Source organism: Podarcis gaigeae (genome assembly GCF_964106915.1).
Source record: "Podarcis gaigeae genome assembly, chromosome: 13".
Taxonomy (NCBI): Eukaryota; Metazoa; Chordata; class Lepidosauria; order Squamata; family Lacertidae; genus Podarcis; species Podarcis gaigeae.
The window spans coordinates 17,490,596-17,518,422 of record NC_139689.1 but is presented as its reverse complement, the minus strand read 5'-3'; the positions used below and the strand labels follow the sequence as shown (position 1 = coordinate 17,518,422).

The following is a 27,827-nucleotide window of genomic DNA, read 5'->3' as shown; positions in this document are numbered from 1 at the left end:
GCAGAAGGCAGGAGGGCATCACTGGTCAAGCAATAACATTTATAATGTTGGAGAACAAGCAGATGAATGCTTTGCGTACCCTGATCTTACTTGGTCCCATAATAGTTATTTCTGAATGAAGCCTGAATATGAGCACACTGTTGGCATCTGAGGGGTGTGTGTATGTGTGTTTGTGTGTGTGTTCAGGAATGGGCAGTGCAGTCATGTTTGCATGGGTTCATGCCTAAGTCCACCCTGTCCTGTTCCCACTTTAATTTGCGATTTAAAAAATGAAATTTATTTACAGTAACATGAGGTGGTCTGAGAGCTGCCTTTTACAACTTCCCCATTTTTAATTTTATTTTTTATAATTAAAAGCCTTTCGAAATGGTTCAAGAAGTCAGCTGCTGCCAACACTAAGAGGCCTCAGATGCTCCCCTCAGACTGACCAGACATGGCGGTGTCTTGTTCCTCACAGGGGCACAATATTAGACAGCGAAAACAGATGACTGCCATTGTGATGGCAGCAGCCAGACTTCCTAGTCAACTGAAGTGGTCTTTACCTGCAAATAAAGCTTTTAAAAGAGAAGCCTCATATAGATAATGAAAAATCTGAGAGAGAAAATCTGAGAGGAACTAATTTAGGTGCAGAATCAGGCCAGTTCATTGTGCAATATGAACCAACTGAACTCAGGCATTCCTAATTGTGCTGATCATCACTGCTGAATTTGTTTAAGGTTAGGGATATCTCTGCAAGTCCACTCTTTCCAGGGTTTCAGTCCTTCCTGGAGTTGCCAGGGATTAAAACTTAGACACTCTGAATACCAAGCAAATGCTCTGCTATTCAGCTATGGCTTTTCCCAAAGGCCATAGGACACTGCAGGAAGAGTCAACAAGTTGTAATCCTGTTGCTTCCTTTTCTGGACCAGTCATGAAATAATAGGCTTTGGCAATTTGTTTATTAGGATGGGGTAGCGTTTCCTGATGTAAATCCTTCAAGTATGAATCTCTGCCTAAGGAACTGAAACAAATGAGCCTGTTTCTTGGCTTTGGCAGTAGATAATTATAGATCAAAGGGACGCAGGCGGTGCTGTGGGTTAAACCACAGAGCCTAGGACTTGCTGATTGGCGGTTCGAATCCCCACCACGGGGTGAGCTCCCGTTGCTCGGTTCCTGCTCCTGCCAACCTAGCAGTTCGAAAGCACGTCAAAGTGCAAGTAGATAAATAGGTACCACTCTGGCGGGAAGGTAAACGGCGTTTCCGTGCGCTGCTCTGGTTCGCCAGAAGCGGCTTAGTCATGCTGGCCACATGACCCAGAAGCTGTATGCCGGCTCCCTCGGCCAATAAAGTGAGATGAGTGCCGCAACCCCAGAGTCGGTCACGACTGGACTTAATGGTCAGGGGTCCCTTTATCTTTACCTTCATATAGATCGAGTGCAGGGGTTGGCAAACTAAGGCCCATGGGCTGGATGCGGCCCGCCGGGCTCGTTAATCCGACTCGCTAACCTTGCGGACCCTGCCGCCTGCTTGGTCATTCCTTGTGCTAAACTGGGGCGGCATAAAGGCCTTGCCGCATGGGGACTGACGTCCGCGACATGACACAGCTTCTGATTGGCTGCAGGAAGCTCCTGCAGCCAATCAGAAGTCGCGGACACCTCTGGGTGGGCGGCGATGCTGGCGCAGCCTCCACACCTCTCGGCTCTTCCAGCTCAGCCGCTTCCTCTCGCTCGCCCATCTCAGCGGGAGGGAAAGGGTGGCACCCAGAGGTGGCTGAGCGGGAAGAGCTGAGCAGGCGGAAGCAGCGGCTGCGGCATGGAGGCTTCCTTTGCTGCCCAGGCCAGAGGCTTGCCGAGACAGAGGACGATGCCAACGCTGCCGAAGACAAGGTGGTGTTGGCAGCTGCGGCGTCAGTGTGGGGAGTCCTTTCGGGAGAGGGGGTCTTTTCGGTTGGTGCTTTTGGGAGAGGGTGGGTCCGGCCCCCCACAAGGTCTGAGGGACAGTGGACCGTCCCCTTCCTGAAAAAGTTTGCTGACCCCTGCTAAAGTGCATGCAGTAGCTGGACTTGCGAACTCATGTGAAGTGGGCGGCAAACCTCTGTATAAATATTAGCTGGATGTTGGGAAAACAAGCCTTCTCTGTAGTCTGATGTTCTTGGTAAGGTAGCCAGGTGAAAAAGAGATCCCGGCTCCTGCACCATTAATAACGGTAGTGAAATGGCAATTTCTCCCTCTTTTTCACAATTGTCAAAGGTCTAGGCATTCTGTCCCATTTTTCTCCTGGCTCCTAGGTGTTGACCATGTTCTTATTGGCTGATTTTAATTTATCCTTATTTTGTTTCTTTTTGTCTGTTTTTTAAAAGATAGATAGATGATAGATGATAGATGATAGATAGATAGATAGATGATAGATAGGTAGATAGATAGATGATAGATGATAGATAGATGATAGATAGATAGATAGATAGATAGATAGATAGATAGATAGATAGATAGATAGATATAGGCAGGCAGGCAGGCAGATAGATAGAATTTATTATTGTAGCTTATGCCACTTCTCTCTCTCTCTCTCTCTCTTTTCTAGTAAGTCACTCATGCCATCTTCAGAAAAGTAGCATTTATTTGCCTATAAATAAATAAATAAATATTCTAAGAAAATAACTTCTGGGCTCGTTGAGTGAGTTACCTGTTAGTGACTAAATAATTACCAGTAGATTTTTTTAAATAAAAAAAGGTATAAGATTATTCTAATCCAAGAGAGGGGGCGGGTTAGTTTTACCATTTTCAATCATCCAATTGTCTAAAGTGTATGGAGAAAATTCAGAGCACCCTAGACTTGGAGTGCGGGGCTTGCATCACATTTCCACGTGTCATTTTGATCTTGACTCATTTTGTCACTATGCGCACGGTAGCATTTGAAATACGCGATTCTTAAAAAAATTAAAAGAAACGTTGGCGTGCTGTCAAGACACAGTGCAGGCAAAATCCAGAATGATGGTGGCCCACGTCCTGCTGTGGCCTGGAGTGAAGCCCAAATAGCATCCCACTCAACCACATGAGGGCCAACCACTTCAAGTGCATTAGTGCCCCACTCTTGCCTTCCTCAGTTCCTCCTCTTACGCCTTTATGATGCCCCTTGAGGCAGGCCGCATTTCCCCCGGCTGCATGGCAAGGCCAGTCCTGTGGCAATCCTTTAAGGTAGCTCTCCACTTCCTCCCCATCACTCGCTCCCACCTTACACCCTCCTCTTGCCCCACATCTCATACTTCGCCATATATTTTACCCCCTTCCCTCCTCCTGGGCTACCTCGGCCCCTTTTGGGCCCAGGCCTCACAGGCTCTTTCATTCGCATCATCCCAACAGTCCAGTTCTTCTTTTCCGGCCCCAGTTCTATGTCTCCCCTTAGCAATTTCCCCTCCGAATCCTCCTTGGTGGGCATGGAGCTCCGGCTATGCCCCGCCTCACTACCCTGGAAGTAGCAGGGGCAGTGCCTATTCTCCTGACAGCTGCAGGCCGCGTTTTTGCCACCGCTGTTGCCTTGGCGGCAGCAGCAGTTCGCTCCCTCTGTCTGGCACCTGCATGCCGCTGGTCCTGCCGCACTGCAGTCACTGCGGTAGCCATATGCCCCTTCCCATCCCAGGCCATCGCCCTGGGCATTGCGACATCCTGCTCCGCGTTCCCCGGCCTCTCCGTCACAGTTGCCGCAGTGACCGGCCGCGGGCTTCCTTGTGCCGCCACCGCTGCTGCCGCCACAAAAACCACAGGCCTGCCCACCATGTGAGGCCAGATAGCCAATGCAAACGCAGACGTTGGCTGCCGCGCAAAAGGCCAGAACCCACAAAATGGCCTGCTTGTCGGCTCGTCCGTTGAGAGCGCACTGGGCCATTTCGGGGCATACTGGGTTGTTCGGCCGGCATGTGACGATTCCTCGGGTCATAATTGGTAACTGGAGGCCAATGAGGGTCCACATGAAGCTCAGCTCTATGGCCAAAATCAAGACTATGGTGAAGATGTAGATCCCGTATCTCCAGCCGCCAAATTGAGGTTTGCCAACTGTTTCGCAGCACCCAGTTTCCCCAGGCTTTGGTTCTGCTTCCCCAGGCTTCCCGGATTTGTCCGTCGTCGAAACGTACACAAACTTCATGAGCGCCACAGTGAAGATGATGGCGATGAAGTGGAAGGTCCAGAGGGCCGAGACGGGGATGGGGAACAGCTGGTTATAGCAGAGGACCGAACAGAACGTCTTTGCATCGCCAGTATCTTTGGGCCACTGGCAAATCATATCGGTCTTGAGGGAGTCCCAGGGTCCAAAGGCAAAAAAGAGAGTAACCATGTGGAGGCCAATGAGGAAGTACCACGGATTGATACCCTGGCATAACTTCTCTGCAGACAGTACCCCAATCGTTGGCTGGAAGAGCCGGGAAATTCCCCCGATAACGGCCGCCATCTGCGAAGGCAGGAAGTCAGGATAAAGAGGAAGTTATTGAAGCCTAAAGAGGAGGCTGCAAGACTCCCCTTTCTCTTGTATTCTCTTATTCCTCCTATCTCTTAATTATTTTCAAATTTATTTATTTTCAAATTTTTATTAATGCTTTTCAAGTTTATACATTTCACTAATTTTACAATCATTTTAACATTTCAAAACTTGACTTCTTTCCCCCTCTTTCTGCGGTTCCTTAAATTTATTTTTAATATCCTCTGCATATCCAAATGAACTCAGTTTGCTCATTTATGCATCTATGTTAAATATATACTCATATAAAACTGCAGGTTATTACAATAATCCTTCCAATGTTCTTATCTGTTTACAATTTATCTGCAAATATTCAATAAACCATTTCCATTCTTTTATAAAAAGTTTGTTATCTTGATTTCCTATTCTTCTGGTAAGTTTTGCCATTTCTGCATATTCCACAAGTTTTTGTATCCATTCTCCCTTTGCTGGGACTTCAGCCTCTTAGCCTTTTTGGGTGAGTAACATTCTTGCCATTCTAGTAGCATACGTTAATAAGTTTCTATACAGTTTAGGTAATTCTGTCCCTATAATTCTCAAAAGAAAAGCTTCTGGGTTGTTTTGACTAATGTTATTTTAAACATCCTTTTCAATTCATTATATATTATTTCCCAGTAAGCTTTAAGCTTACTACAGGACCACCACATATGATAAAAAGAACCTGCTTTCTCTTTACATTTCCAACACTTACTTGATTTAGATTCATACATTTTTGCCAATTTACTCTGTGTTAGATACTATCGATATATCATTTTCGTATAATTTTCTCTTAGACAATAACATGCTGTAAATTTTATATCCATATTCCACAATTGTTCCCATGCTTCCATGTCTATATTATGACCAATATCTATTGCCCAATGTATCATTGAGGATTCTACTTGCTCATCCTTTGTCTCCCATTCCAATAATATTTCATACATTTTACACAGCACTTTTACATTACATTCCAACAGGTCTCTCTCCAGTTGTTGTTCCCCAGATATTTGTTCCGCAAACAAACTTATTTTGAACTTATTTTTAAATTCTAAACGTTTGGGATTTTGAACTTATTTTTAAATTCTAAACGTTTGGGATTTTGAACTTATTTTTAAATTCTAAACCTTTGGGATTTTGAACTTATTTTTAAATTCTAAACGTTTGGGATTTTGAACTTATTTTTAAATTCTAAACGTTTGGGATTTTGAACTTATTTTTAAATTCTAAACGTTTGGGATTCTCTCCTGGAATCCTGGATACCTCCCTCCCATTTCCACATTCTTTCTGCCTTACTTTGTTTCCCCTTACTCACATCCTCTTTCCCAATCTATTTTCCATAAATATTTATGTATATTGATAAGGTTTCTTACCCACCCTTCACCATAAGGTCCCAGGGCCGGTTACACAATAATAAAATACAGAATTATAAAAGGAAATTAAGTATGGTGGTGTGAGATTTAAAATGGACATAATAATAATAATAATAATAATAATAATAATAATAATAATAATAATTTATTACTTATACCCTGCCCATCTGGCAGGGTCTCCCCAGCCACTCTGGGCAGCTCCCAACAGACTATTAAAAACACGATAAAACATCAAACACTAAAAACCTCCCTAAACAGGGCTGCCTTCAGATGTCTTCTCAAAGTCAGACAGTTCTTTATTTCCTTGACATCTGAAGATCTGAAGGGAGGGCGTTCCACAGGGAGGGTGCCACTACTGAGAAGGCCTTCTGCCTGGTTTCCTGCAACCTCATTTCTTGCAGGGAGGGAACCAGCAGAAGACCCTTGGAGGAGCACCTCAGGCTGAATGATGGGGGTGGAGATGCTCTTCAGGTATATAGTTAAGAGGTATATAGTTAACAAGTATATAGTTAAACATCTAACACATGTTTAAACAAAGTACCTTTGCCTGTGTGTGTGCTTTGTTCCAAGGCCAAGTTGTGTGTTAGATGTATTAGATGTTGACACTGATAATACTTTACAAATCAGTTAAAATTTATACAGGCAGCTACTGCACTGTAGTGGTTTGGCTGCATCCCTGCACTATACCTTCAAAGCACATTTTACCTCTCAGAAAATTCTGGGTGCTATAGTCTGGAAAGGGTTTATGGGAATTTTAACTCTGTGAGGGGTACAGAATTCCAGCTTGTGAAGGGAAACTGACAGAAGCTTCAAGAAAGCGGATGGGGTCTAGTAGAGAAAAATTAATCTGGCAGTTTTCTAAACCGTGCCAAAGTTGAAGTAACTGTTAATTAACTTAAACAGGCATCTAACTACTAAATATATTAACACATGAGATATGTTATCTCTCTTCTAAAGCATTAACATGTGTCCAACTCCACCCTTATCTGACTTCTCTTTCAGATGCTAAGCTTCTTGAGGGCAGATGCCTATTTCTTCCCGTAAAACTCTGAAAGATGTCCTACATAGATGGTATGGTGCAAGTAATAAGCCTAAAAATTACCGTATTTTTTGCTATATAAAACTCACTTTTTCTCTCCTGAAAAGTAAGGGGAAAGGTGTGTGCGTCTCATGGAGCGAATGCAGGCTGCACAGCTATCCCAGAAACCAGAACAACAAGAGGGATTGCTGCTTTCAATGCGCAGCGATCCCTGTTGCTGTTCTGGCTTCTGACATTCACAATATTTTTTTTCTTGTTTTCCTCCTCCAAAAACTAGGTGTGTCTTGTGGTCTGCTGTGTCTTATAGAGCAAAAAATACGGTATTAAATTCTATGGGAAGGAACTGGGACAAACTTTAAAAGACACACATGGCAACACATTTATGCTACGTAAATTGCACGTTGTGGTGGTATGTTGATCAGAAGAAATGTTGCATATAAAATGCAGGCAAGATCATATGCTCTCAATGCTAAAAACCTAAAAGAAGAGAATAAAGTTTACAAATACAGATATTTTTTTTCATTTGTTTGGCCGGGGGGAGGGGGTATGAGTTTCTGTGACCAATGTAACATGCTAAACCTATTTAAGTTCCATTGTTCTAAGCTCATTTGCTTTTGTTCCTAACATAAAATTTTTTTGTTAGTTCGCCATTGGTGCAAAAAAGAGCCATTAACCTATTGTCTATTTTCTTGGAGAGGTCTTTAATGTTAGAGAAAGAAATAGAAAGATTCTGAGTCATACTGCATGTCAAGCTTCTGGTTGCTTTATTGACATGTAAAATGTGAATAAATTTTGGAAAAATAATGAAACTTGGGGGTCAGCTGACATTTTCAATACCACTGCATTTCGGTTACTTTCAGGTGAACATGCGTAGGATCAGGCTGTGCATATCTAATCAGAACCAAAATATACCCTTTAAATGCACAGGCTTAATTGATCATCTGAGTTACAAAAACCTGTAATAAAGTAAAAGGTTGACAAACTACACATGTTAAAAATTTAAATGCGAACTTAATTTGTTCTGGAGGTCTGTTCTTAACCTGAAACCGTTCTTAACCTGAGGTACCACTTTAGCTAATGGGGCCTTCCGCTGCTGCCATGCAATTTCTGTTCTCATCCTGAGGTAAAGTTTGTAACCTGAGGTACTACTTCTGGGTTAGCGGAGTCTGTAACCTGAAGTGTTTGTAACCTGAGGTGTTTGTAACCTGAGGTACCACTGTATTGCAGTAAATTAATAGCTCCATAGATAAAATTGGATGTCCATCTGGAAACTGATTTCCCCCTTCTGAATCTATAGTCACACACCCCTTCAGAGTTTAGGGACTATTTATTTCCTGGCAGAAGACCATTTTTGCTTGGAGTTTCAACTGCATCAACACTGCAGACCAGGGTACCATGGGAGCGTCAGTGTTATGATGCCCACAGGAAACACAGGTGACCTCTGTCATTTCTCCCGTTGACAGTTTTCCAGCTGTCATTTCTGCCTTCAAAGCATTGGCCGTATGCAGTAGGGAAGCTGCGATGAAGGTTGATCCAATAGGGCAAAGGGGGGCATTGCCCCACCAACTTCAATCTGCCCTCAGCCAGCCCCCAACCTGCCTGCCTTTTTACTTAACAACCAATCTGGGGCCTAACTCTTGTCTGTTATCGGCTCTGGCTGTACCTACAGCTGGCAGCCTTCCACCCTTCCCGTCCCCAAAAGTACCAGCCGCTAATGCAGCAAAAGAGTTATCTGTGGCCCTCCAGTTGTTGTTTGACTCCAGCATCCATCCATCTTTCCCAGTATGACCGACAGCCAAGGATCATGGGAGTTGGAGTCCAACAACACCTGGAGGATACAGGTAGGATTAGCGGCACGTTAATGTAAACTGGAGCACAAAGTTCTGTAAGGGGTGGGGGCACCTCTAACTCTCCCTCTGCCCTCTTTGTTTTGCCATGCATATATATATTTTTAACCCACCTTTCCCCCCAGGAGCTCAAGGTGGCAAACATGGTCCCCACCCCAACTTCCATCCTCCATTTTGTCCTCACAGCATCCCTGCGAACCAGTTTAGGCTGGGTGACAGTGTCTATTACCCGAGGCTGCGCATCTGAGCTTTGTGGCTGAACTCCCTGGACTCCTCTCAGCCCTAGTCCGACATTCTACGCACTACACCGCAGCATGTGAATGGGCTGGAGATTATTTATTAACGTTCTTTCATAAAATGCATATACCGCCTGCCTAAGCAAAACAATTATATTAGCAGTGCCGAAAAGACTACGTTGACATCGATAGGCAGGGAGTTCCAAAGTGCAATGGGAATATTTCCTCCTCCTTTTGGAAGAGTACTGAGTTATCCATAGCTTCAGAGCTTTCTGCTTTGAGTTTGCCTGAAAATACTATGAACTGTTACCATCATGAAAATCAGGGGGCACAGAAAAGCAGGTGAAATGTAAGAACATTCGCCCTTGCTGATGAGACCAAAAGGTCCATCTAGTCTGAAAATTCCATTTCTCACAGATGCCTCTCAGAAGCCCACAAACAGACATGAAGGCGATAGCCCACTCCTGGCAAACTTGCGGAATTTGAAGGAAGGCTGCCTGCTTCTGAACTTGGAAGTTTCAAGTCAGGACTTCTCCACACCTGTTTCCCTGCTGCTTTCCCCCTGGGTAAACCTGATTTTTAGCCCTGAATTGGAGCAATTGGATTTTCCACAGATTGCTGTTTGTTCTGATTTAGCATTAAAGAGCAGGTTTTCTAGGGGAAAGAGGCAGGGGAAAGGCAAAACCACTTGGACCCCTACCTAGAAAGCAGAGAGCCGCTTGGACCCATGCTTTCTAGGACAAGTGGAAGTGTCCTAGATGGGTCCAAAACACTGTGATTCATAACCACTGATAGCCCTGAATCCATCTAACCGGCATTTAAAACTGACTAAGCCAGCGCAGTGACCAACACTGCCCCATCTCCCGGCAGAGAGCTCTGCAAATCAGCCTTGAGTTTTGCGAAGAAAAAAGACTGACTCCCTGTTGCCCACCCGGATTTTATGCGGACCTCCAACGAAGCTGAATGTAGGGAGATCTGGGACAGGAAAAAAAGAAAGGACTTCTTCAGAATTAATCTTTGGGATTTGCTCTCACAAGAGGCAGCGGTAGTCACCAACTTGGACGGCTTTGAAAGAGGACTAAGCAAAGCCGTAGAGGACAATGGCTACTAGCCACAAAGCCTTAGAGGACAATGGCTACTAGCCTCTTCGGGTTGGGGGCAGTGTATGCTTTTGAATGCAAGTTTCTAGAAAGAGCAGGAGGGGAGAGTCGCCGTTGCACCCGGGTCTTTCTCATGGGCTTTCCACGGGCATCTGACTGGCCCCCTGAGAGAGGAGGATATTGGCTTAGATGGGCCACTGGCCTGATTTAGCAAGCTCTTCTTATGTTTTGTGCTCTAGTCTTATATGAGAAGAAGGAGACAAGCCTCTTGCCATCTACTCTCTTCCTCCCCCATAAAGTTATTCGTCTCTCTCCTGTCTCTCCTCTTAGTCATTCAGATTCCTCAGAGTGAGGCCTCCAGGTCTTTTGGACTACAACAAACACATCAGCATCAGCTACCATGGCTGCTGGGGATCAGTCAGAGCCAAAGTGTAAACAACCAGGTTGGCACCATGTTGGGGAAAGTTCTAAGATCAAAAAGGACATCTCCTCCCTCCCTCACATTGCTGTGGATGTTCAGCGAGTTTCCTCCCTCCCAGGTAGAGGATTGCCTTGGTACCTTTTTTGCTCAAAGATCCTTCTCCTTCCCGATGGTTGCGCTCCTTCGCTCCTCTCCTCCCTCTGAGCAACTTAATCTCCCTATGAAATATGGCTCCACCCTGTCACCCTTAACTCTGCCCAAGGAGGTAGCCAATCTAACTAAATTAAACTTTGAACTGGAAGAACCTGCTGCCAGGATAAGAACTCCCACACAGTCCCAGCCTAGATGATCACAGCGTTCATAGGTTCCCAGTGGGGAAACCCCTAAACCTGCTGCGCAGGATTGTCCCTTGAAGAGGACCCAGGTGTCCTGTGGCTTCCAGAGCCCTTCTGAGCTTAAAACAGCTGCATGGCAACTCTATTGCAGGTCCAGAGTCACGGTGCCAGTTGGCCTTAGGGAACTGCAAGAGTTCCAAATTACTATGGTAACTAGGGCAATAGTAGTGGAGGCCTTCTTCCATTGGAGCAGACCTGCGCATTAATGGGAGACACCAATGTATTACTTTATTTGGCGATGACATTTTATGGATGCTAGAATAGTCCCTTAACTGCTGTTCTTGCCCTTCGGACTAGAATTAATGACTTTGGGAGGGTAGCAGGTCTGGTAGTTAACAATGATAAATCAGAGCTCGTATGTCCCTGCCTGCACAAAAGCCAATCCAACATATGTCTGCTGAAATTCAGCAGTTTAAAACATTTTGGGATCCATTCCACAAAAGAGATTAAACAACTTCGTAAGAGGGATTATATGGGTTTGTAAACTGAAGTGCAAAAGGACCTGTCCCAAAGGAAGAAACTAAAACCTTCTTGGGTCGATAGGAATGCCATACTTAAAATGACACTGCTTCCCAATTTCTCGCTATTTAAAGGCTCCTGATAGATATTCTAACCATGAATTTCAAAGATGGGAGAAAATAGACTCTTTTACTGGAGGAGAGGGAAATAGTTTGCATAAGTAAAGCTGCTCTATATATAGAAGTAGCAGGAAATGCGGGTTCAGGGTACCTATCTTGAGACTGTACACTGATGCCTTTCAGATCCAGCAATTGTTCAAAGTTATCAAAAATTGACTGGAAATTCATTGAGTTGGTACAGAACTTAGCCCACATTATCCTACCATTAGGGCAATCCCTTTTTTTACCCTCAGTGGGAAAAGATCTCCAAGGGATTCAGAATCAGTTCCTTCATTCAGCCCTCAAAGTGTGGGGCACTTGGGCACACAGACTAATCCCTGTATGTTTATCCCATTTCTAGATCATCCACAATTTTGTGACCCCTGTCAATACAAGCAATATAAGGAGTGGGGAGAAAAATACTTAAGATGCAATACAGTGGTACCTCGGTTTACGAACAGCCCTGTTAACGAACTATTTGGTTTACGAACTTCGCAAAACCGAAAGTAGTGTTCCAGTGTGCAAACTTTACCTTGGTCTACAAACAGAAGCCAAACGGTGGAAGGGCACCGGCGGCAGGAGGCCTCATTAGGGAAAGTGCGCCTCGGTTTATGAACGGATTTGGTTTAAGAACAGACTTGGTTTAAGAACAGACTTCAGGAACAGATTAAGTTCGTAAACCGAGGTACCACTGTACAAGATTTGTTTCACAGAGGTAAGCATCTCTCAGCAGTTAGATGAGTTGCTGGAACCTTTGTGAGCCTCATAGTCTAGAAGATGCTGCCATGTGCCAAGACCCCTCACTATTTGAGAAATAGTGTCAGCACCACCCGAGGCGGGCAAAGGGCGAGGTGACCGCTGCTTGCCAAATCCTTCTTGATCAGTAGCAACCTGATTTGGAGAGGGAGGGGCAATGAGCAATTTGGGAGGTGGATATCGGGAGAGAAATTTCTGAGGGAGACTGGAAATTACTCTGGCAGGTGTCATCCTTCAAATCGGTTTCAGCTCTCGTGAAGGGATAATCACCCGAGTTGATTCATGTGTGATACTTGATTCATTCCAGTGTACTTGTACCATATCTACAGTTCGATGTCCATCCCCTGCACAGGTGGTTATAAATCCTGGATTGGCACTTCTTTAATTGTTTTGAGGAGCAAATTTTTGCCATTCATCTGTCTCAGAAGAGGATGGAAGAATGTGCCTTTGGGAGTCAAGATACATTATTTAAACTTTTAAAGCTACACATTTTGGTGGCTCTTTCAATGGAGATTTCATTTCTGTGGAAGAGCAGAATTGGTATGAAGTTTGTAGAATTGGTATGGCAGAGTGTGGACAAAGGACTTCACAGACGATAACTCAACTCTGTAGAGTCATTAGGGGTGAAATTGAATGAGACAAATTCCATGGCAACTGGTTCCCTTTTATTTCTTTTATCAATTCTTACCCCAGATGCAGTGGTGGAGGGAGGGGGTTTGGGGTGTGTGGTTCGCCCCAGGTGTCATCACTGGGGTGTGTGTGACAAAATGAGTTTGGTTTTTTTTATTAAAGAAATGGGCTCACGAAACTTTTTAGGAGTGACGTGGTGGCTTAGGTGCCTGCAGGTTCCTCACTGCCTGAAATGGCAGCGTGGGACTTGCGTCTGCCTACTGCCTCTCCCTCAGCCACCCTACAACTGAGGGGGAGGTGGCGGAGAGGCTCCAAGCCTTGGGGAGGCTCGCCCCACCCCCATGGCCAGATTGCCCCACCCCCGGTTGCAGGATATGCCCCCCGCACCAGGCACCCCAGCAGCTAGCTATGCCGTTGCCCAGATGAACCCCAACCATCTACTGTTCTTTTTAATTTTGAGAGGGACCTCCTGGTGTTTTAAGTCTAGGCGTGCTCTCTCTAGAATATTTTGGTCAACATAATTACCGTATTTTTCGCTCCATAAGATGCACTTTTCCCCTCCTAAAAAGTAAGGGGACATGTGTTTGTGTCTTATGGAGCGAATGCAGGGGGGAGGCTGGGCTTTTCCCCAGGAGGGAGAAGGGACTGACGCGGCCAGTCAGTCCCTTCTCCCTCCTCATAGAAAAGCCCGCAGGAGCCGCGTGCTCCTTAAAGGGTGCGTGGCTCCTGTGGGCTTTTGCGGGAGGTGGGGGAATTGCGCAGCCTCTCCCGGCTATGGCAGAAGCCAAGACAGCCAGTGGGGTGGATCCCGCTCACTGTCTTGGCTTCTTTGCTCTTTGGGGCTGGGGGGGGGGGGAATAATATTTTTTTCTTGATTTCCCCCTCTAAAAACTAGGTGCACCTTATGGAGCAAAAAATACAGTACTTTTCAAAAGCGGATTGTCTTTGTTTTAGTCCATAGCAGGGTATACACATAAGTCCTGTTGCTTTGCCTGCTTCTTTACTAAATGGGACCACATTCCTTGCTTCTTTCCTTTCCTTTTTTATGTCGTCAGTGGTGTGATTTGTATCGTGGTAAAAATAATAATGTACCATTGTTGTTTGCTTTGATGGTATTATAAAATTTAATTAGACAAAACTCAAAGCCACTCCCATGGAAGAATGCGATCCTCCGGGAAGTTTGTAAAAGAAGAGGAGGAGACGTGAGGCAGGAAATGCATGACGAGATAAAAGGGAATCTGCTGATTCAACGACATGAAGTAATATTACAATTAAGATTTGGGCACAAATGACCAAAGAGTGTATGGAATCTTGGAAAACAGGTGATCTTTCGACAGCCAGAATATTACTAATCCTAAAAAAAAAAAAAACCCACCACTAATTGAACTATATAAAGTTCATTTTAACGAAGTAAGTATACCTGACATTAGAACACTTAATATTGAGACCCTGCCATGAGAGCAGACGGGCTTTAACCCTGATCTGGAGCCTGCCATTTGCATTGTCAAAAAGGATCCATTTAAACCATCTGGATCATGATTCCAATGGGACAGAGAGGGTTTTTTTTAGTATTTTTATTTTAGTATTTTTATTTTATAAAAGCCATCTAATATATTGTTATGAGTTCCAGACTCCCCTAAATTCCTGGGTCCAGCGGGTGTTAGAAATTAATTAAGGCTTGGGATGCTAAGCTGTGTCCTAGACACTTCTAATCCCTGGAATTAGCAAGTGTTTGAAATTCATTAAGGCTTGGGGTGCTAAGCTGCGCCCCATTCAGCACCCAATTATATGCACCCCACACGCCCATTTCCGGCCTATGGCAGGGGCGTGCGTGTATGTGCACGCACACACTCACACGCAGTGATGACAAATAAGACTCCCTCTGTCATCTACACACCTCTCCTCTTCCAGCTGTTAAAGGCCATCTACCTCCTGCACCATGTTGGGGTTCCAACCCAGTTTGGGGGGCCCATCACTTGCAATGTCTTGTCCCCCCTCTGCAGCCAGCATGGAATTTGAAGAGCAGTGAGAGGGACCAACGAAGGAAGACCCTTGGCTCCAAAGGCCACATCCAGCCCCAGGGTCAGGATGCGCGCTATTCGCTGAATTAAGAGGATGCTTGGTTGCAAGAAATAAATCCCCCAGATTTCACAGCCTACAATTCTGTATCCGAATTCTGCAAATGGTGGGAGATACTTCAAAAAATCTATAATTCCCAACGCTATGCTTCCCATTATTCTTTGGGGAAATCCATGTGCTTTCAACATATTGTGTGGAGTACGCAGCCTCCGTCTTGTGGTTCCCAGTTTGGCCAGTATAATAACCAGTTACCAACCCATAACCCAGAGCAGGTACAGTCGTACCTTGGGAGTCAAATGGAATCCGTTCCAGAAGTCCATTCGACTTCCAAATCGTTCAAAAACCAAAGCATGGCTTCTGATTGGCTGCAGGAAGTTCCTGCAGCCAATCGGATGCCGCGGAAGCCCCACCGGATGTTCGGCTGCCAAAAGATCATTTCAAAACCAGAACAGTCACTTCCAGGTTTGCGGCGTCTGGGAGCCAAAACATTCAAGAACTAAGCTGTTCGAAAACCAAGGTATTACTGTACTTGATGCATTGTGACTTTCAGTTATTTTTATTGATCATAGTTTAAGTAATTATTAATTGTAATTGTTAAGAGTGAATTTCTGTTTAATTATTATTTGCTGGTGTTCTGAGATTTAATTTTATTGTGTACTATTATATTTAATATTACTTTATTTGATATAAGTCATTCCATTTTAAAGCTACTGTATGGTTTATTAGGACGTTTTGCATTGGATCAGATTGTTACATGATGTGTGCTCTTCGTTGTATATTTTGTTGCTGTAAATCGCCTTGTGTATAGTAATATAGAAAGGCAGTATATAAATTTGAAGTGAAGTGAAGTGAAGAAAGAAACCTGCTCCCAGCCAGTTGCAAGATCAGCCCTGAGTTCAAAGCACACTCCTTGTACAGACCTTCCAAGTGTCCCGATTTTCCAGGGACAGTCCTGGAATTACAGAGATCTCACTCAAAACGGATGCAATGTAGCCGAAAATCGGTGCCAGTGGTGGCACCAATTCTCTGCCACTGGCAGAGGTGGTGGGACAGGCGGGGCACTTGTGGGAGTGCTGCCTGACGGTTTCTGCCACCTGAGGCAGTGGCCCCACTCTGCCTAAAGGCTGGGCCAGTTCTGCTGTTTGGTCCAATTCAGTGGGAAACTGTGGGTTTTCCCTAGGGGAAAGCGGCAGAGAAAGCGGAGGTGAGGACAAACCTCAGATAATAGGACTTCAGCAGGAAATGTTTTTGAGGGAAATAAAATTCCCAACACAGGCCCGTGGACTCGTTGCATAATTATTGGCACAGAAATAAGATACTGCACCTGATATTGCAGCAGTCATGTACGGCTAACAGTACCCAGTTTGTCCTTCAGCTCAGTAATTGGCATGGGATGGATGCCAGATTGATAGGAATCTTTAAAATAATGGTGACCTTGTTGCTTCCAACCTTTAAACTGTTAGACGTCATTGTTGTTATATTTTGACAAGGATGATTTTAAAAGGGGGTCATATGGAAGAAACCTTTAGTTATCACCTTTCACAACAAGACTCATGTTTTTCAGATGAAAGACATAACAACAAAGCTTCAAATTAGGAAAACCCAACCCCCCCTTCCATCGTTTCTATATATAAGAGTCAATTTTGCAGTCATCTTCTTTTTTTAAGAAAGTATCTTGCCCAGCCAGGATAACTGCATCTTCCTTCAACTGGATTTTTTTAAAAAAATTATTATAAGGAATAAAGGATAAATAAATATAGAAACAAAGTGGAAGAATGGTTTAAGATTTAGTACTTCCACTTTATTTAAATCATGGGGTATTATCATACCCAGGTATTTCAAGAATTCCAAATAATTAGTTAATTAGTTTGTTAGTTCACCCTATGCTCCCACAGAATCACCAAGTTGGAAGGGACCTTGAGGGCCATCTAGCTCAACCCCCTGCAATTTCGCCCAACAGGGGCTTAAACCCATGACCCTCAGATTAAGTCTCATGCTCTACTGACTGAGCTATCCTTCAGGGCAGCCATGGAGAAGGCTCCTTCTTCGTTTTGAGACAAGGCGAAGAATTGATGACATGATACACATTTACTGTATAAAATGATGCATGGCATGGAAAAAGTGGAGGGGGGGAATTCTCCCTCTCTCATAACACCAGAATCCGTGGTCATTCTAGGAAGCTAAATGTTGGAAGGTTTCAGGAGCCGTAAGGAAGAACTTCTCCACACGGCACACAGTTAAGCCATGATGACCACCAACTTAGATGGTTTAGATAGGATTACAGAATCATAGAATTGTATAATTGGAAAGAATCCCAAGGTCCTTTGGTTCTGCAATGCAGAAATCTCAACTCAAGCATCCATGACAGATGTCCATCCAACCTCTACTTCAAAACCTCCACTGAGGGAGTGTTCACAAACTTCAATCCCATGGTCAAAGAACTCCTCGGAAGATTCCATCACTGGTGTCTCTGACCATTTTTACACATCACTTGGGAAGACAGGCGAACTAATGCCAGTGTACTGGAAGAAGCAAAGATAACCGATGATTCTTCAACATCAACTTCGTTGGACTGGTCATGTTGTGTGGATGACTGATGATCGTCTTCCAAATCGACTACTCTATTCCCAACTTAAAAATGGAAAGCTGGTGGTCAACAAAAGAGGTTTAAAGACTCTCTCTCAAGGCATATCTTAAAAAAATGTAGTATAAACACCGACAACTGGGAAACACTGGCCTGTGAGCGCTCCAGTTGGAGAACAGCCTTTACCAAAGGTGTCATGGGCTTTGAAGACATTCCAACTCAGGACTCAAGGGAGAAACGTGCTAAGAGGAAGGCACACTTGGCAAACCCTCACTGTGATCAACTCCTGTCCAGAAACATATGTCCCCACTGTGGAAGGACGTGTGGATCCAGAATTGGCCTCCACATTCACTTATGGACTCACTGTTAAAACCGTGTTCATGGAAGACAATCTTACGAGTGATCGCCAAAGAAGAAGACTGTCAGGAAGCTCTTCCTGATGTTGAGTCGGAATCACCTTTCTTGTAACTTGAACCCATTGGGCGTTTACTCTGATTCCACGTTGAAGAGCAGGTTTTCCTTGGGGGGAAATGATGGGTCTAGTAGAAGTTGTGGGTGAACCCTTGGCTCTGCTCATTGATTTCAATGGGTCTACCCTGCATAGCACTAGCAATGAATACAATCCTGGCTTTTAAACCTGGGGTCCCTTCCCTGTGGCCAACCTGGGGCTTTCCAGTTTCAGTGACGCTAAAATTGGGTGCTTCTCGCAGTCTGTTCTACAGCGTTATTTCTGTGGCGCGATGCCCGGTTGCAGCTCCCCACCCTCTTAAACCACCTCTGCCCTTCTGGCACATAGAGACAAAAATATAAGCTGCTGTTTCTCGATCTATTTATTGAGAGCAAGAGGGGTCTTCCGCCCCAGGAGTTTAGCAAAGCCCGCAAAGGGATTGCGCAGGAAAAGCAGCGGGTGGTATCATCTGATCTGCTGTCCCATTGGCTTTTGTTACCTACAAGACAAGAACGGTTGTGAAACAGGAGCATTAAGTTGGCCTAATGCAGTCCACTCTAAAAGGCTGCCGCCTCTCTCTCCCTTTCCAGCACGACCACCTTTTGAACGAGCCACAAACACCCAATTTTGACTACAAAACCGAGCAAACTTCCATCGGGTTTCCCCCCAATGGCTGTTTGCTCCAATTCAGGTCAATAGAGCGTTCCCCCCAGGGAAAGCAGTGGGGCAAATGGAAAACTGCTCAGCTCTGTGATTTATAAACATGGGGTAAGCCAAGTGTGGACAAGCCCTGAATACGAGGTTTCGACAAATACATTCCAATAAATTTGTCCATGCATCATCTTTGTCCATAGGCTTGCAAGAGTCTATTGCTTGCAAGAGTTGTCATATCATCTGTCTATTGGTTGACGAGGGCCATATTTTTGCCCTTACAATGTACCAATAGCAATTTTTTACAGATGGGAGGGCATGGAGAATCCATTTGCCTTGACCAATGGTCAAACCCCATAAATTAGGCATCTAGTTTAAGAGGTTATCTTCTGAAGTTTTTAGCTCTTTATACATCCTAATTTCGCCATTGTCGTCGTTCCCCCACCCGCCCCCAATACCGAACACTGTATAAACCTACGTTTCAGGGAAGTGTTTTCCTTATTGCATTCCTACACTTAACCCGATCCCAAGTCAAGACACTGATTTGACCAGCTGGTGGCGGAAAGCAGTTCTCCATGGGGTCAAGCAGAGAGGAGTCTTTCTGAGTGAGTTCTCTTAATGGGGGATGAAGAGACTTGAACCCGGGACCTTCTGCGCTCAGAGTATGTGCTCGGCCACTAAGCTATGGTGGAAAAGCACATCCCGAAGACTTTGTTGAAAGAGGAATGCCGTCTGCAGCAGACATTCATCCCTGCAAGTGGATTCTACCCTCACTTTCACCAGCAGAATTCTTAGGGCTTCTCATCTTTTCCTCTGCCCACTGCCCCTCTTACGCAGAGCTTCCTACTCAGAAAGCAGAAAACAGACAGAGCTGCAGACACCACATATCTAAAGCAACACACACATACACACACACACACACCCTCACAGAGCTGTAATTCCAAGCACCCTTAACAAGTTCCCAGGATTCCTTGGGAGTGCTTTAAATGTACTTCCAATCTAAGGTGTGTGCCATCACAGAAAGTGTCACTCATGCAACTTGCTCATTGTCTTTCTAGAGAACCCGGAACATATCTTAGTATCAGGTGGAGAAGCAGAATAGGGGGGGTAAACCAGGGGTCAGCAAACTTTTTCAGCAGGGGGCCAGTCCACCAGACCTTGTGGGGGACCGGACTATATTTTGGGGGAAAAAGAAAACAACAACGAATTCCCATGCCCCACAAATAACCCAGAGATGCATTTTAAATAAAAGCACACATTCTACTCATGTAAAAATACGCTGGTTCCCAGACTGTCCATGGGCCAGATTTAGAAGAAGAAGAAGACGAAGAAGAATAGGAGGAGGAGGAGTTTGGATTTGATATCCTGCTTTATCACTACCCTAAGGAGTCTCAAAGCGGCTAACATTCTCCTTTCCCTTCCTCCCCCACAACAAACACTCTGTGAGGTGAGTGGGGCTCAGAGACTTCAGAGAAGTGTGACTGGCCCAAGGTCACCCAGCAGCTGCATGTGGAGGAGCGGGGACGCGAACCTGGTTCCCCAGATTACAAGTCCACCGCTCTTAACCACTACACCATGAAGGATCCGGGCCCCGGGCCTTAGTTTGCCTACCCATGGAGTAAACAAACAAACAACAACAACCCTTGTTCTCTAAGATGCAGTAGTGATTTGAGGCATTCAGAAGTGGATCAAAGGATTGAGCTCTGCCTGCCCCCCAATATCACCTTTTAGGGACATTTAATTAAAGCGACATATGTCCTTTTTATTTCTGTGCCCATATTCTGCCACCACACAAACTGCATTGAGTTGCAAAAGGGCCTGCTCCTCTTTATGCCTTGGTCCTAAATGGAATCGATGCCTTAAATAAATCTCACCTATTGTCTTTAGTCTGCACAGGCCACTGTGGAAACAAACCAAGAAACAAGATTATTGCATCCGTCAAAAATTACTGGTGGTCCAAAGTGGGGGAACATCCTTTGCTTATTGCTCCAGATGTGTCTGGTGCCTTCATAGCTTAGAAGGCAGCTTGTGTGTAACTCGCCCAGCCCAGCCCCAGCTCAATGGCCTCTAGCTGGAATCCCATCATCCCTGAGCGTTGGCCAGGCTGACTCCAATGACTGATGGAGGCAACACCTTGAGGACACCTGTCTGGGGAAGGCAGAAACAGGGCGACATGACGGTGAATGAACTGGCGAGTTCGTTGTGCAAGAAAAAGGGCAAAGAGATGCAGGAATTCTCCCCACGTGCACAAAATCACATTTTTACACCAGTCTTCGCTTCTACAGTTCTTGAATCTGATATCTCCCTTCCCCAAAACTGAGCCCCCCCTGAAAGTTTTTATATTTCTAAGCACCGTGGAGTTATCTGTTCCTTAGTACCTGACAATCGGGTGTTCTCTGCCTCACTGGGACATACAAGAACAACTTCTCTCAGGTCTTACCTTCTGGAGGAAATTGTACCAAATACTTCTCTTCCAAGCCCAATTTTGCGAACTGTTTTGCAAAGATCTGCTTGGACTCTCGCGTGGGAATTTTTGCAGTACCTGGAAAAGAGACAAGACTTGAACCCGACATGCGTTTCATACCTCCCATCGCTAGAAGGCAGCATTTGTGCAGCTAAAAAATGTATGAAAAATATTGGAAGGGGGAGAGGGAAAAGAGTGAATTTCTGGCTAAGTCTTCCGAATAAGGAATGTGAGGTGATGATGTTCAGGGCACAATACCACCCCTTCCAACATCACTCCAGTGAAAATAGGGACATCCTATTCTACACCAGGAAGCTTCTGCCGTACAAATAGCTGCCATGGACACGTCAACATCGGTCACCTTGAGCTAATTGCAACTTTTCCACCTCACCTACATCACAAGAGTGTGGTGAAAAAAATGTGAGAGGGAAGGGATGGTATATAACACTTTCCACACATAATGGGAATGAAATAAAATTTTAGGTAAGGATTTAAAGCAGATTGGTGACCTTTTCTTTCAAAATTATTGGAACAGCTTTGCATTCCAGCTTTACCATTTCCTTCATGTGGTGTGGGGAATTTATTTTCAGGATAAACGGGACTCTGTTTTTGCACCTATACACGCCACTTTTAACTGTTCCCCAAGGCGAGGAGGAAAAACAAAGAACGAGACATACTGGGATCCAAACAGAAACCAGTATGGCTTCTGTAGCTCTGGGACTGTCCCTGGAAATTCAATGTACTTGGGGGTCTGGGAAAAGGAGAAGTGCAACAGTCTGGGATCAAATGAGAAACTGGGGCAGCTTCTGTACTTCTGGGACTGTCCTTGGAAAATCAGGACACTTGGAAGTTATACTATGCTAGCTAGGGCTGATGGGAGTTGTCATCCGAAGCCTCTGGAGGGGACAGGGCTGACACAGGCTGTCCTACACCATTATTTTGAATTGCAAATCCCCTTGATTATATGGGCGGAATGGTGATATGTATAAATGTAACGACTTAATAAATGTTCTCTCTCTTCCCTCTTCAAGGTGAGGGTGGGAGTCTCCTTGGCTACATACCATAAAGTGTTAAATAAACAGACATGACGCCATCCCGTGTGTGTGCAGCCGTGACAACGCAGTAGCTCTTACAATCTGTCTGCCCATCTAGGACGACGCCTTTACCCCATTCTGGAGAAAAAAGAGAGAGGAAGGCTTGCGTAATGAATTGGGGACTCTTCAATCGGTGCGAAATTTAGCACCAACGGGAATGTTTCCCTTAAAAATAAGTGAATAAACTTGACTCATCTGTCCTTCACGGCTGTAAGCTGTTAAAAGCGCATTAAATCATCAAACCATTAAAACAGAAAACAAGAATGGATAATACTTGGGTGTGGGTGTTATTGAATAGTTCAGGAGACATCACACGCACAATGTTGTTCGTGTGACGTCACACCCATTACATGCAGGCCTGTGTGTGTGACATTGAATGTCTGCGTTGCAGCTGTGGGGGAGAGAGAGAGAGAGAGAGAGAAGGTTCAGCTCTGGTCTCCACCACCAGCAAGGCCCCCTGTTCCATAGGGAGGAAAAGGGTTCCCCCCGCCCACAAAAGTTTGATTATCTGGCTGTCTGTGGAGGTGGCGCTGAACTGCTTCTCAGTTGTAAGCAGCACCACAGAGGCCATTTGTTCACTGACTTTGTGGGTACCCAGCCCCCACAATTAAGGAGTTGGCTCCTATGGGCTCTGGCGTGGGTGGCTCAGGGTCGGCGGTGGCAGAGGGGCTATTGGGCAATTGTCCTTAAAAAGCTCAACAACTTTTTGTGTCCAGTTTTTTTACTTCTTGGAATATGGTAACCCTAGGGGAATAAGGCTCTCAGCGGCTACCTAACCATAAAGATGGCTGCCTGCCACCACTGCTTGTGGGGATCAATCTGTTTGGCTGCTGTGGAAACTGGGATGCTGTGCTCAATGGATGCTCATCCTTATGTTCCTAAGACTAAAGAGGATTTGGGGGCCTCTTTTGGTGCAGGATTCCTGCGTTGCAAACGGTTGGACAAGATCACCCTCGGGGTTCCTTCTAACTCCTATGGTTCTGTGGTTCCAGGATTCTATGGAAGGTGTCCTCTGTTTAATGGGCTGTCTAGTTCATGTCTGGCTTAAAGATAACCCTAAAACGATTGCTTGGTTTGCATCTACACATTTTCCTTTGGCTGTGCCAATCGGTGTCCTCCTTTTGGGCGATGCCTAACTCAGCCCTGAGTGCTCACTGGAAGGATTGGACTGGACAGATCCTGAAGGACAGATCCTGAAGCCTCCAATACTTTGGCCACCTCATGAAAAGAGAAGACTCCTTGGAAAAGACCCTGATGTTGGGAAAGATTGAGGGCACAAGGAGAAGGGGACAACAGAGGACGAGGTGGTTGGACAGTGTTCTCAAAGAAGAAGAGTTTGGATTTGTTATCCCGCTTTATCACTACCCAAAGGAGTCTCAAAGCAGCTAACATTCTCCTTTCCCTTCCTCCCCCACAACAAACACTCTGTGAGGTGAGTGAGGCTGAGAGACTTCAAAGAAGTGTGACTAGCCCAAGGTCACCCAGCAGCTGCATGTGGAGGAGTGGAGACGTGAACCCGGTTCCCCAGATTACGAGTCTACTGCTCTTAACCACTACACCACACTGGCTCTCAAAGCTACTAACATGAGTTTGACAAAACTGCAGGAGGCAGGGGAAGACAGGAGTGCCTGGCATGCTGTGGTCCATGGGGTCACGAAGAGTCGGACATGACTAAACGACTAAGCAACAACAACAAAACTGGCCCATCTGCCCTATAGGAGAGCAGCAGACTTTCCTGCCACTGGAAACATCAAGCTGCTGCTGAAGACCACAACTACATTCAACTTGTAAACATGCAAATTGACTTAAATATTACAGAAACACCTTATGTTTCCCATCCTCTTCCCTTCCAAAGGGAGCCCAACTTGGGTATGCCAACTGAGGCTTCTCACACCGCTTAGGGAAGCAGGGTGAATAGCTGTAACAGGTTAAAACTGAGCAAGATTTCACTCATACAGACCGCTATTGCAGGTATACTTTCCATCTTTCCCTAGGGTAAAGGCCATATCCATTTTGAGACAGCCATAGGGCCTGTGAAAGGAGACAAGGAGGAAAGGGGTCAGGTCACGAGGAGCAGTGGTGCAGTTGTGAAATCTGAGGCGCTGGACTTGGTAAGGACATCAGAAACGTCTGGCTGAATCAGGCCAGCCTCAGACCCTCCAAACGTCCCAATTTTCCAGAGGCAGTCCTGGAATTACAGAAGCCATCCAGGTTTCTGATTTGATCCCAGAATGTCCCACTTTTCCTTTCAATAGCATGTCCCTAGGTCATCAGAGAAATGTTGAAGGGGATGGAAGAGGACGTCCCTATTTTCCCAGGGGGAAATCTTGGAAGGAATGTCACAGAGGTTTTGTCACCTTTGGCTCGGAAAGTGGCCATCTAACTCAAGGTCATCGCAAATCTGAATTTGCGTTGCTGGGGGTTAGACCAGATGACCCTTGGCCCCCTTACAACACTACAATTCTATGATTCCAACATAGTAAGGTAAAGGGACCCCTGACCATTAGGTCCAGTCGTGACCGACTCTCGGGTTGTGGCGCTCATCTTGCTTTATTGGCCGAGGGAGCCGGCGTTCAGCTTCTGGGCCATGTGGCCAGCATGACTAAGCCACTTCTGGCGAACCAGAGCAGCACACGGAAACGCCGTTTACCTTCCCGCTGGAGTGGTACCTATTTATCTACTTGCACTTTGAGGTGCTTTCGAACTGCTAGGTTGGCAGGCGCTGGGACCAAGCAGCGGGAGCGCACCCCGCCGCAGGGATTCGAACCGCCGACCTTTCGATCGGCAAGTCCTAGGCGCTGAGGCTTTAACCCACAGCGCCACCTGCGTCCCCGCGGGGATTCGAACCGCCAACCCTCTGATTGCCAAGTCCTAGGCTCTGTGGTTTAATAAGGACGTAAAAAGAGCCTTCTGGATCAGATCAATGGCCCATCTAGTCCAGCATCCTGTTCTCACAGTGGCCAACCAGATGCCCATGTTAAACCAGCGAGCAGGATTCAAGCCCGAGAGCAACGTTCCTCTCCTGTGATTTCTAGCAATTGGTGTTTGGAAGCATAGTTAGCAGCCATCAGTAGCCCTCTTCTGCATAGTCAGTAGATGCATAACCATAGATTCAAATTAAAACTTGCTCAGTGGATACATAGTGCTGCTCTAATTTCGTCTCATCTCTCAAAACCACAATGGGGAAATCTTCAAATTCACATGTTCAAATTCAGAAATTCTACCTGACGGTGAGCAAAAGAACTCACCAGAGCAACCGCACCCCGGGGTTTTCTTCCATCTGTGGGCGATGCTACAACAGCTCAGCAAAAACAGGCAAACTTACGTTGGCAAAGTGGAAGAGACATTGAAGTTTCCACCCTTCGTGATTGTTAAGTTGGCAGCCACCATGCTCATTCCATCTAAATAGTCAGAAAGCAGGGTGCTGTTGGTGGCGAAGATCTGTGTGTACCAGGTCCTTGGGAACTGCTGAAGACAAAAGACGAGTGGCCCTTTCAGAAGGTGCAGCAAAACACTGGGGCTCCGAGCAGAAATCCCTGACTGCCCACCTGGTACAAGAGTTCCCTTCCAATAATGGGACTTATCTGAGGATCATGAGGAGTTCTTGTCCATGAAGATGGTGAGCAGAAATGGCCAAGTGCACACATCACGGTGCACACCCTCCAAAGACCCCAATGGACCTGGAACATTTTCTATTTGTACAGGAACAAGTGTCCATTGAGGAATGGGCCATATGACATTGCCAAATTCTTCCCCAAATGGTGTCTCCCCTCCCTGGGGTTGTCCCGCCACGGCACTCGGTTGGAGCTCGACAGAAGACCAGAGCTTGTGGTTACCTTATTTGGGTCACACTTTTTAAAGTCATAACGCATAGCATGGGCAGCATAGAGGAAGGCAAGACCCAAACCAGTCACCCAGAACTTCATCTTGCTTCTCTGCTTTCTCGCTTCCCAGTGAGAGGATATTCTGAGACAAGTTAGCTCAAGGTATGCACGCTTCCTGGCTTTTGTAGAGCTTTACTCTCTCCCTGCCACACCCTCTGAAAAGCTTGCATCAAGTCCACCCGCCGTCCTTTCTCACCCACCAGCCACGTTTGCAGCTGCTGATACAACAAGGTTGTTGTTGGCTTGGGAAGAGCTGCCCCAATGGCTCCTTCTGCAACACAAGGAGGTGTTGCGGTTGTCCAAACAGAGGAGGCATTTGCCTTGGCCCACGATCCAACGGGCATTTGGACAACAACCACCCGGAAAGGTCACACTCCTCTTATCTAAAGCAGGGGAAGAAGAGCTTGGAGTGGGTGACCCAAGGTCAATATGTTTCTTGGAGTGCAATAAATGAAGGAATGACGTCAGCTGCTTTCCTGGTCACCCTTTTAGAAAGATGCAGGAGAGCAAAGAGCAAAGAGGGTCATGAGACCGGGCTGCTGCTGCTGCTGCTGCTGCTCCCATGTCAGGAGGGCTGCTGGGGCCCTCATGGTGTCCCAATTTTCCAGGGACAGTCCCGGAAGCCATCCGAGTTTCGGATTTGATCCCTGAATGTCCCTCTCGTCCTTTTCCTTCTGCATCTCAGAAAGCAATTAAAAGTGGTGTGTGTAGGTGCAAAAAATGGAGTATGGTTTATGCTGCAAATAAAATCCCTGCAACAAATGAAGGAAACGGTGAAGCTGGCATACAAAGCCATTCCTGTAATGTTGAAGGAAAAAGTGACCAGTTCACTTTAAGTCCTTTCATTGCAATGTTTCCACAGCCAGCCATTTCTTAGGAAACACGGGGAGTGCTGATTCCTTTACAGTCAAACCTCGGTTCTCGAACGCTTCTGCTCCCGGAAGTAAATGCTCCAGTTTCCTATCATATTTTGGAACCCGAATGTCCAACATGGCTTCTGCTTGAGTGCAAGAAGCTCTTGCAACCAATCAGAAGCTGTGCCTCGGTTGTCAAACGTTTCAGAAGACGAACTGTCTTCCAAAATGGATTACGTTCAAAAACCGAAGTATTGTAAATGGAGCCTGACACTGTCTACTCAGATGTAGGCCCCCTTTATTCAATGGAACTGACTCCCAGGGAACTGGGTCAAGACCGGGCAGCCTTACACTGCAATCTGAAGCATTTTGACTCAGAACTAAGTCCCACCGAGTTCAATAGGATTTCCTCCCTGTTCTGATCATTCCCACAGTTTCCTCTATTATTAATATTATAATTCCATCTTTTTCCCTCATGGGGACTCAAGGCAGATTACAACTACAATTCTATTTCATTCCATTTATCTGCGGAAGGTGTTATACCCTTCCTTGCACAATTTTTATTTACAACAATCCTGCGAAGTAGGCTTGGCAGAGAGGTTGCAATAGGCTTGAGGTGACCAGTGTCAATGCGCATATGGTGTCTATGCGTACAGGAGATCCAACACAGGAGAGGTTTCCTTTTTATAATAATAATTTTATTAAGTTTTCCATTTTAAAAATCCAATCAAATCACATTAATTATTCCAAATTATACAAATACATATCATAAAGTCCTAATATTTTGCCAAATTATAATTTTTTTGTTGGGGGTTCCCATGCTTCAAGTTCAGTAGGGTCCAATCATCTCATATTTCTGCTGCTTTTAGTATTCACCAGTCCCATCTTTC

General features: G+C 45.5%; 2 protein-coding genes and 1 long non-coding RNA gene across 3 annotated transcripts; 1 reads left to right on the top strand and 2 right to left on the bottom strand.

Annotated features, from left to right (window-relative positions):
• Positions 1-2,701: 2,701 nt before the first annotated feature.
• LOC310829230 (uncharacterized protein) lies at positions 2,702-10,917 on the bottom strand. Its single transcript, XM_083707484.1, has 2 exons — positions 10,620-10,917; positions 2,702-4,423 (listed from the first exon to the last, which is right to left on the bottom strand). Exon 2 carries the CDS (start codon positions 4,421-4,423, stop codon positions 3,212-3,214), a length of 1,212 nt encoding a protein of 403 aa, XP_083563610.1. The 5' UTR covers positions 10,620-10,917; the 3' UTR covers positions 2,702-3,211.
• Positions 10,918-11,032: 115 nt separating this feature from the next.
• Positions 11,033-22,267, top strand: LOC310829326. Its single transcript, XR_014557227.1, has 3 exons — positions 11,033-11,096; positions 11,855-12,208; positions 22,137-22,267. It is a non-coding gene; the product is annotated as an uncharacterized lncRNA (long non-coding RNA).
• LOC310829285 (extracellular fatty acid-binding protein-like) lies at positions 18,355-26,342 on the bottom strand. The gene is made up of 7 exons (XM_083707585.1): positions 26,036-26,342; positions 25,525-25,667; positions 24,160-24,230; positions 22,167-22,277; positions 21,082-21,183; positions 20,516-20,541; positions 18,355-18,489 (listed from the first exon to the last, which is right to left on the bottom strand). Exons 1-6 carry the CDS (start codon positions 26,123-26,125, stop codon positions 20,525-20,527), a joined length of 534 nt encoding a protein of 177 aa, XP_083563711.1. The 5' UTR covers positions 26,126-26,342; the 3' UTR covers positions 18,355-18,489; positions 20,516-20,524.
• Positions 26,343-27,827: the final 1,485 nt, after the last annotated feature.

Bases quoted from the DNA above. Each gene is read 5' to 3' on its own strand.
- LOC310829230 (XM_083707484.1), bottom strand. From the start codon at position 4,423: ATGGCGGCCGTTATCGGGGGAATTTCCCGGCTCTTCCAGCCAACGATT.
- LOC310829285 (XM_083707585.1), bottom strand. From the start codon at position 26,125: ATGAAGTTCTGGGTGACTGGTTTGGGTCTTGCCTTCCTCTATGCTGCC. The intron at 25,668-26,035 runs GTAACCACAAGC...TTTTGTCTTCAG, and splicing joins AAAAGTGTGACCCAAATAAG to CAGTTCCCAAGGACCTGGTA. The intron at 21,184-22,166 runs GTATGTAGCCAA...TCTCTTTTCCAG, and splicing joins TGTTTATTTAACACTTTATG to GTACTGCAAAAATTCCCACG.